Source organism: Myotis davidii, unplaced genomic scaffold (assembly GCF_000327345.1).
Source record: "Myotis davidii unplaced genomic scaffold, ASM32734v1 scaffold197, whole genome shotgun sequence".
In the NCBI taxonomy this organism is placed as follows: Eukaryota; Metazoa; Chordata; class Mammalia; order Chiroptera; family Vespertilionidae; genus Myotis; species Myotis davidii.
Window position 1 is genome coordinate 3,384,832 of NW_006291549.1, and position 10,287 is coordinate 3,395,118.

At 33.6% G+C, this 10,287-nt stretch overlaps 1 protein-coding gene across 3 annotated transcripts in view; it reads left to right on the forward strand.

The window, feature by feature from the left end:
* Nucleotides 1-10,287, forward strand: part of DENND4C (DENN/MADD domain containing 4C) — a 90,411-nt gene that overhangs the window by 29,135 nt on the left and 50,989 nt on the right. For all 3 annotated transcript variants that reach the window (XM_006764926.2, XM_015564730.1, XM_015564731.1), the window contains 6 exons: nucleotides 1,583-1,683; nucleotides 2,181-2,399; nucleotides 5,987-6,132; nucleotides 7,300-7,335; nucleotides 7,418-7,548; nucleotides 9,642-9,774. In XM_006764926.2, the coding sequence (XP_006764989.1) occupies nucleotides 1,583-1,683; nucleotides 2,181-2,399; nucleotides 5,987-6,132; nucleotides 7,300-7,335; nucleotides 7,418-7,548; nucleotides 9,642-9,774 (766 nt within the window). The remainder of the gene's footprint in view (nucleotides 1-1,582; nucleotides 1,684-2,180; nucleotides 2,400-5,986; nucleotides 6,133-7,299; nucleotides 7,336-7,417; nucleotides 7,549-9,641; nucleotides 9,775-10,287) is intronic.

A 10,287-nucleotide genomic window follows, 5' to 3' on the forward strand; every position in this document is an offset into this window, starting at 1 on the left:
ACTGTCAGTGGCAGGGGGCTTCTTCCTGCTTTCCCTTTCGCCTCCCTGCATTGTGCCTACGTATGCAAATTAACCCCCATCTTGTTGGCAGTTAACTGCCAATCTTAGTTGGCAGTTAATTTGCATATAGCCCTGATTAGCCAATGAAAAGGGTATTGGTCGTACACCAATTACCATTTTTGTCTTTTATTAGATAGGATTTGTCTTAATTCTCTGGCAAAAATCCTAGTGTAGTTGAATGGTAGAAGAAGGTAGGCCTAGCTAGTATCTTGTCTTGTTTCTAATTTCAAAGGGAAAGCTTTGAGAGTTCATTATTAAGTATGATTATTGCTTTAAAGCAAGAATTGACAATCCAGCCCAAGGCCTGTATTTACAAATAAAATTTTAGTGGAACACAGCTCAGCTTGTCCAAGGCAGCTTTCATGCTACAGTGGAACATTTCAGTAGTATGACATAGTCATGATGGTTCTCAAAGCATGAAATATTTATTATCTGACCCCAAAGTTTCCTAGCTCTATTCTAGGGTTTTGATTACTTAATAATAAATTAAGGAATGTTCCTTTTACTTCTAGAATTAAGAATTTTAAAAAAATCATAGGCAGGTGTTGAATTTTATAGTACTTTTGTGCAACTATTGAGATGAGCATTAAAATCTTCTTTAATCTCTGTGTGGTATATTACATTATAAAACCATGTAGTTGTAAACAGTTCTTATATTCCTGATATAAACATCATCTTGCTCTTGTTTTTTTATATACTAGTGGATTAACCTTTCTAAGAATTTAAGATGCTTGCATTGATGTTCATAAATGATATTGGCCTGATGTATAGCAATAGGTGCAGCCCGTGGTTTGTACATAGTGCTTTCATCTTTGTAGAGTTTTAAATGTTTCTTATTCTATTAAAATATTTCATTTGACTCATGCATTATTTAAAAGTGTTCTTTTTGGCCCAGCCAGTGTGGCTCAGTGGTTGAGCATTGGCCCAGGAACCAAGAAGTCACTGTTTTGATTCCCAGTCATGGCACATGCCAGGGTTTCAGGCTCTGTTCCCAATAAGGGGTGTGCAGGAGGCAGCTGGTTGATGTTTTTCTCATAGATGTTTCTCTCTCTCCCTCTCTCTCTAAAAATCAATAAAAACATAAAAAGTGTTCTTTTGAACTTTCAAAGTTTTTTTTTCTTCAATGCTAACTCGGTTGAATTGTGGTGAGAACATGCTTCTATATGTCACTGACACACTAATATTTGTTGAGATTTACTTCTAATAGGTAATTTAAAAATCTCAAGTCAATTAAGTTCGACACTTAAAATGATTCTAAAATACTGTTGAAGCAAGAATTTTATGTTGTATTCATAACTCTAGTATTGAAAGTCTATGTTGGAGGGTTAGTATGAGATGACCAAATTTGATTCAAGATAATTGAAATGAAAAGAGAAGCTCCTTGAAAACCACTTATTCAGGCTGTCTATATCAATTGTAACTTCAGTAAAAATACACTTTCTATATTCTTTTTTAGTTTGACATAAGAATTTTAAGTAATAGCAGATTGAGATGTTTTATGAGTTATATTTTTATTTAATAGATCTGATGAAAAGAAGAACATGAACTGGAAGCAACTTCCCAAAAAGCCATGCAAAAATTTACTTAGCACCTTGAAGAAATTGTATCCCCAGTTATCTTCAGGTAAATGTGAGGAAAAAGGAATATTTTAATGAAAATTCTTGTTACTTTAAACACAATTTTGCTCTGCTTAAAAGAAGTTTAATTACAAAACAAAATTCCAGTAACAAGAAATTAATATTGTGTTTCATGATTTTTTAAGCGTGTTGTCTGTGCTCTGTCTGCTTGAGCATCTCTGTTAGCCCGGGCCAATGATGCCATCGCATTAATGGAGAGAGGCATTTCAGGAACTCACAGGCTTTATTTTGATAGTTTCCTTAATTGCTCAATCATTATATATATGTACATATATAACATTATATATTAACTAGAGGCCTGATGCACAAAATTCTTACAAGAGTAGGTCCTCCCAGCCACAGCTGCCTCAGCCCTCACCCAGGCTTCATCTGGAAGATCATGCAGAAGGTCATCTGATGGTCATTCCGCTGTTCAGCCGGTCGGTCAATTTGCATATTACGCTTTTATTATTATAGATGTCATTTTCTTGTTTTATTTGCTAGTTCACCAAAAAACTCAAGAAGGTTCAGCAATTGAGATGACTCCAATTGAAGCAGATTTCTCCTGGCAAAAAAAGATGACTCAACTTGAGATGGAAATTCAAGAGGCATTTTTGCGCTTTATGGCATCCATTTTAAAAGGATATAGAGCATATCTCAAACCAATAACAGAGGCTCCTTCAAATAAAGCCACAGCTGTTGATTCATTGTTTGACCGACAGGGTGAGTGGCATTGAAAATACAATTACTTTTTATAGAAAAGAAAAATACTTTGTATATGGTATTGCTACCAAAAAATATTTACTACCTAAATTTTTAGAAATTAAAATATACTTCTGTGTATTTGTAGTCTGATGCTATGAATATAATTTCTTTTTGTTTTTACAAATATATTTATATTGCTTTCAGAGAGGAAAGGTGAGGGGGAGAGAGAGAGAAACATCAATGATGAGAAAATCATTAATTGGCTGCCTCCTGCATGCCCTTTACTGGGGATCGAGACCACAACCCGGGCCTGTGCCCTTGACCGGAATTGAACCTGGGACCCTTCAGTCCGCAGGCCAACCCTCTATCCACTGAGCCAACCAACTAGGGCTGAATATAATTTCTTATACCCCATTTTTTTCCTGAGAAATCTGAAGCTGTAGGACTTTAATTATAAAAAGTCAAAGATGTTGCTTGTATTTATAATACTACCTAGTCATTTTAGTAAAATGTAATTTGCTTTAGAGGCTTCTTTAGTTTTGCATAATATTTTGATTTATATACTCTTTGCTTTAAAATATTTCCTAACAATTAGTTTTTGGAATAAAGCCACCAGTTTTAAAATTAAAAAAAAAAAATACAGCTTTGTTCCAGGGGGAAACACTATGCTCATCTTTTTTAGTATTTATTATTTTAGGGAGTTATAAAGCTTTTTGTTATTATTCAGCTACTCTTATAATATGTAGTAGCAACCTTTCATTTTCATTAATATTTATATAAAAATTATATTACATTTCTATACTTTTATCTAGCAGTTACTTAAAAATAATCTGTATTTTCCTAGCAACCTTTTTGTCTTTTATCATTTCTGTTTCAGAATAACTTCTCTCTCAAATATTTAGCCACTACTTACCAAGCTCAACTAATTACTATGTAGGGATATAAAGAAGAATTAAATCTAGCTCTATGGGATACTTAATAAGAAACAATCTAAAATGATTTTTTAAAATAGAGCAAGTACTGGAGAACACAGATTTTATACAATTCAGTGAGAAGCTATAAAAATTAAGAAAAAAGAAACATTCTTTCAAATGAATATTGGAAGATTTTATAAAGGAAGAGCATGACTTTGAAGAACTTAGATAAATGAGATGAGCAGGAAAGGATTTCTAAAAACAACAGGCATTAAAAATTAAATCTGAATTAGAACTTCTTTGCTGCGTATGAAACCTTTCTGGGGTTCTGTTTTTTCATTAATAAGATGGGAATAATACCTAGATTATGCATGGTAGTAAAGATTAAGAAAATATATATGGAGTAACTATTATATTCAGTACTCATCATAACAGCTCTTATTGTTAGTGGTAATAATGGAATGGAAGAAACCTCAACAACAAAAGCACAAGGCATGTGTTTTAGTTCGTCAGGTCTATCATAACATAGTACCGTGGGTTGGGTGGCTTAAACAACAGAAATTTCCTCATAATTGTAGAAGCTAGCTAGAAGGTCAAAATCAGTGTGTTGGCAGGATTGGTTTCCTCTGAGGTCTCTCTCCTTGGTGTGTCATTGGTTGCCTTTATTGAGCAGGAAAACAGCTAAAAAGGGAGAATCTGATTATTTGTTAAGAAAAGGGTTTTTTTGTTTGTTTTTCAATGAGAGAGACTTGAGTATGCTGATAAGTAGCGAGTAGAGAGAGGAAGACTTTTCTGAGAACACTGAAGGGGCTGGAATCTCAGGCTGATGTGGTAGGCTTGGCCTTAGATAGGAGTACTGGACATATCCATTGTAAAAAGAAGGAAGGAAGGAATGATAATTGCAGAAAGAGTAATATATTTTGTAATGAGATAATGAAGGTAGTTCTCATTTAATGATTTTCATTTTTTTGGCAATATAAGGTATGGTCTTTTGAGAATGGGGAAAGGAAACATGGAGGGAGGACATTTGAAAACTGCAAATAGCTGTGAAATAATGGGTAAAAGGAAATTACGTTTATTCCAAAAATGTAGTAAGGTTGTTGGTCAGGGACAAAGGTACAGTATTATATAAGTGATTCTGATCCACTTAATTGTGGAGCATTTTCCCTCCTTTTAACTTGTGCTCAGCCACACTGATCCAGATCCAGAGAAAGCAGACAAATACATTCCTCCAGGGCTAGGCTATACTAGATGGATTTGCCAAAAAAGACAAGGGCATAAGAATTGAGAGTGTTGACAAGAAAGTAATTGAAATCAATGGACATGGATCAGTATTGGATAGATAGAGAAGTGAAGACAGGGAGGAGGTAGGTAGGATGGAAAAAGGGTAAAAGGATTGTAGATTTCAATGAGCTTACCTTTTGTCTTCCTCCGCCCCTCTTTTGTAAGAGTACTTAAGTAAGCAAACCAGACAGATAGGGGTAATAGTCAGAGAATAACATGCAAATTAAAGATTTGGGAGGCAGAGCTTTTTTTTAAAATTTAAATTCTTTATTTAAAGTATTACATAAGTCTCCTTTTTCCCCCATTGACCTCTCCCCAGCTGCCCCCACCCCCCAGCACATGCCCTCACTGCCCCCATCTGTGTCCATTGGTTATGCTTATATGCATCCATACAATTCCTTTGGTTGATTTCTTACCCCCTCAGCCCCCACATTCCCTCATAGGTTGGATGCTTCTATACTTCTGGTTCTATTTTTGTTCATCAGTTTATGTTGTTCATTATATTCCACAAATGAATGAGATCATGTGATATTTATCTTTCTCTGACTGGCTTATTTCGCTTAGCATAATGCTCTCCAGTTCCATCCATGCTGTTGCAAATGGTAAGAATTCCTTCTTTTTTTTTTTTTTTACAGCAGCATAGTATTCCATTGTGTAGATGTACCACAGTTTTCTAATCCACTCATCTGCTAATGGGCACTTAGGCTGTTCCCAAATCTTAGCTATAAATTGTGCTGCTATGAACATAGGGGTGCATATATCCTTTCTGATTGGTGTTTTTGTTTTCCCAGTAATCCCATTTCTAGGCAGAGCAATTTTTAGTGATAGCAAGAAAAGGCCAGAGTGTGTGTGTGACTTTGTGTACAAGTTGGTGGTAGAGGTGGAATAGATCACAGATCATTGACAGGGTTCAATGGTTTGTGCTTAGTGGGTGTTGAAGAATGATGATGGTAGGTGTTGGAGAGGAGAAGGTCTTCAGTGAATGAAGGAGAGTGTCCCTAAGACAGTAGATATCTACAATTGGTAGGAGAAAGGGTAGAATACCAGATGCTTGAACCTTCAATGAGCAGAAATTTTTACAAGGCGATACAGAAATAATTATCTGGTGGCATTTCAGAATAAGGCCATAGACACTTCAAGTTTGAGAATATGTAGAATATCAGAAATTTCTACTTGAGAGCTGTAGAACTAGAGCTTTCTTATAAGAGATTTAGATTTCAGTGAAAGTTTAATGGTATAAATTAAGCATTTTTGTAGTTGAATCAGGCAGAAGGAGCTATGGTTATTAGAAGGTTCTGTATATAAATATATATGACATATTGATATGAACAAGTTTAAAATAATGTTTAATATAACGGCTAGTTCCACTTTAAAATTTGAATTTAATTGTAATTTTATTTCCTTCAGGATTTTTAAAAAGTCGAGATCGTGCCTATACAAAATTCTACACCTTTTTAACCAAAACACAGATTTTTATTCGTTTCATTGAAGAATGTAGTTTTGTAAGTGATAAAGATACTGGATTGGCATTTTTTGATGACTGCGTAGAAAAGGTAAAAGTTTGTCCTATATAGCAATGTTAAGGAAAAATTTTAACAATTTGGCTAGCTGTATGTATAATCATCATCATTATTATTATTAGCCCAGATGATCTGAAGAAGACAGCATAGGGTGTGTGTGTGTGTGTCTGTGTCTGTGTCTGTGTCTGTGTCTGTCTGTCTGTCTGTCTGTGGGTGCATGCACTTACATGTACATGCAAGTGTCTGACTCTGGGCTTAATATAAGTCATTTTCCTGTGTCTAGTTTCTATCATACACAGCAAATTTTTCTCTTTGATTCTCACTTTGTAACTATGAAGTACAAAATTGACCCTCCTAAAACTTATATGTTTAATTTATATGAATAAAATAAGATTTAGTAATTAATTTACAAAATTTAGTTTTTTTGGATAAATGGAGTCCTGTGTTCTTTTGTGTAATGTCTTTCCAGGTACTTTTGCTACTATATTTCTTTTGTCCTAATGGAGGTTATTTGGAAATATGTTAAGTTTTTAAGCTTTACTCACCCATCCTAAGGAAATTCAAATTGATTCTTCACAATTGATTACTGACTTAGATATATATTTTTTTCATTTTTAATAGAATTCTTATTTTTGCTATGTGGATCTTGGGGCTGATTATTTATGCAAACAATATATTATATAAAATTTAAGATTATATTCAAAAAAATGTAGAATATTATAACATTGTATTTTTTATGGACTCCGAATGATTCATATGCCTTAGAAAACTTGATTAACTTTCTCCCATTCTAGCACTGTAACCTAAAATTTCAGGGATACAATCAAAATTATTTAACATTTCAGTTTACTTATGAAAGTGATAGTCCAGTATCATCCAGTTAGAGGGATGCTTAGATAATGTCAATCACTAATGCAGGGATTTAATAATAATTAATTTTTTATTTGAGAAACCAGATTCCTCTTGTGATTAGCTATCTTTTGCTAGTGAAGGATTTATGAAAAAACTAATAAAAATAAATTGTTTTAATAGCCTCAAAAGACGTATTATACTTAGCCTAATATAGAATAGGGTCCCCAAAATTGTGTTTTTTATTTGTCCAGTATTAAAAAAGGATAGTTTTTTAAAATAAGAATTTAAGATAATCTCTATTAAATTCATAATAGACGTTTTCACTAAGAATTTTTTATTTTTTTCTAGTTGTTTCCTGATAAAAGCACAGAGAAAACAGATAAGGTATTTTTTTTAAGTTTTTGAAAGTTCAAAACTAGGTCTTGCTTATATATAAATTAACTGGAAAAAAATAATTATTTTTCAGATTGATTTTGATTCAACAGATGATACCAAATTGATTGAGCTAGATGATTCACAAAAAAGTGAGCACACTGTATTTATAATGCCACCAGAGCCACCTCCTGATGATGCAAAGGACCTGTCACCAAAGTACAGGTAGCAAGAATTCTTTAAAAGAGCTCTTTGGGCACAGCTTTAATGATTTATTTTTATTATTTCTGATTATTAGTAGATACATATATCAATCATTTGTGAAGGTCATTTTCAAAATTTATTCAGTGAACTAATGGAGATGAATATTTTATAATGTCAGTGGGTAATGTAAATTAAGACTTGGACAACCTTGTTTGAAAATAAGCCAGATGTTGATCACTAGTCACCTAAAAATTCAACCATATTTTAATCTTTAAAAAATGTACTTACTTTTGTGAGGTTCCGCCTTCCTTTGGGGGTTTTTGTTGTCAATATAAAGACTGTATAATTCTTATTCATTAGTAAGATGTCAGAGTAAGCCTAAAAGTAGAGGGGCAGGAATCATTCTTTATTAAAATAAATGTAAAGAATAGGATTTGGATGGAATCTTTTGAGAAATCAAAATGTATTTGATTGTTATTGTTATAATTGTAATAAGATACAATTTAATAAACTTAGAAAAGCAAACAATAAAAAAGAAAACGAGCACATCATTTTAGCACCAATACTTAGTCTGTTAACAACTGAATGTATATCTTTCTTGTCTTTTAGTGCATAAATTTGCACTTATTATACTTAAGACAAATATGGGTTCATCTTATATATATTCTTTGTAACCTGTGTTTGCCTTTAATGGCCTGAACATGTTTCCATGTCAAAAAATATTTTTTGTGCCATATCATTTTGAATAACCACATTACATGCATTTATTGTGATTTGTTTCACTAGTCTCCTGTGGATTGTTTGTAGTTCTTTGCTGTTTATATCTTTGTGTATATACACAGTTATTTTCTTAGGCTGTTTTCTTAAAATAATGTCAGGAGCAAAGAAAATATAAAATAACTCATAAAACTATGGAATTAACATATAATCTAAGAATGAAGAATACATACCATAGGGATTGAGTGGCTTAATTAAGTACCATTTTGATTGCATATTAACTATAGAATTCTATTTTACTTTGGTTTAATCACTATGCATTTGGACTCCGGTATTGACAAACAAGATAAATAGAGAAAGGCAACACCTCCCAGAAGAAAATTGTCCAAAGGAGGCAATTTGCGAGAAGAAATCCCAATAGGCAGCAATATGAAAAGATAGTAAGCTTTCTAGTATTCAAAGAAATGCAAACCAAAATGATGAGTAAAAGCATTTTTAATCTATCATATTGAAGATAAGCTATACCACCAGGTAAAGTGTATGTTAGAGTATATGCAAGTATAGCCTTTCTGGAAATAAATTTGTAGTGATTTATAAGAATTTTTATTCTCTTGATAAATATGGACCATAGCAAACCCTGATATTGGGCATTATTCTAAGAAATTAAGCAAAAGTATTTACAAAGATATATATACCAAGATATTTAATTACAAAAATTTAGGAGTAACCTAAAATGTCCAGCAGTAAAGAATTGGGTAAATTATTGTATATCCCTAAATTGAAAATATTTTTTAAAATATATTTTATTGATTTTTTACAGAGAGGAAGGGAGAGGGATAGAGTTAGAAACATCGATCAGCTGCCTCCTGCATAATCCCTACTGGGGATGTGCCTGCAACCAAGGTACTTACCTTTGACCGGAATCGAACCTGGGACCTTTCAGTCCGCAGGCCGACGCTCTATCCATTGAGCCAAACTAGTTACAGCTAAAATGAAAATATTATGAATTTTTTTCTTTTAGATACCAACGCAAGGTACTTTTATGAAGAAAAACAAAATTACAAATTATACTAAATATTATTTTTACATATAAATTATTGAACACATTGGTTCTGTTGCAAGGGTAATTCCTCCATCAAGTAAGATATCGGGGTTTTCTGTTTTCCATGGATTGGTTGAGAAAAACAAATAGAGTGGGGAGGAGCCAGAGTTTCTATGTAGGTGGTCTATGTATTTCATAACTATGTCATCTTACATTTTTGAAAAAAAAATTTCTGTATAAGGATTTTGGGGAATAATATTGGGTACTATTTAAGGTTTGGAAATAGTCACCTAAATTCTGGAATAATATGAAGCGTATTTTAAATCAGCAGTTCTAATTTTGCTTTTTATTTTAGTTACAAGTACTTTCCAAGACTGGACCTTAAGCTTTTTGACAGACCACAGGAATTGAAACTTTGTTTTAGTAGACACCCTACTGGGAATAGCATTACAAACAGTCCAGCTCTCATGGCTAAGAGAAGTAAACAGGTCAGATATTCTTTATCTAATACATGCTAATTAAAAATGTAAAATATGTATATGTGATATGCAGCTCATAGTTTAGAATTATCACCCACAGCAACCATTTGAAGAACTACTGTGGTTGATAATGAACTAAACTAGATTTCTTGCAATCCTACTTACAATGTTGAGGCTGAAGTTTTTGAATGCTTACTAGTATGTTTATGCTTTAAAAGAATTCTTGGGAACCAAATATACTTTTTAAAAAACTTTATGGATATACTAGAGGCCCAGTGCATGACATTCGTGCACTGGGGAGTGGTCCCTCAGCCCAGCCTGCACCCTCTTGCAGTCCAGGAACCTTGGGGGATGTCTGCCTGCTGGGCCTAAGCTGGCAGGCGGACATCCCCCAAGGGGTTCTTAGCACTGCTGTGGAGGTGGGAAAGGCTCCCACCACTGCCGCTACACTCACCAGCCATGAGCCCAGCTTCTGGCTGAGCGGTGCTCCCCCTGTGGGAGTGCACTGACCACCAGGGGGCA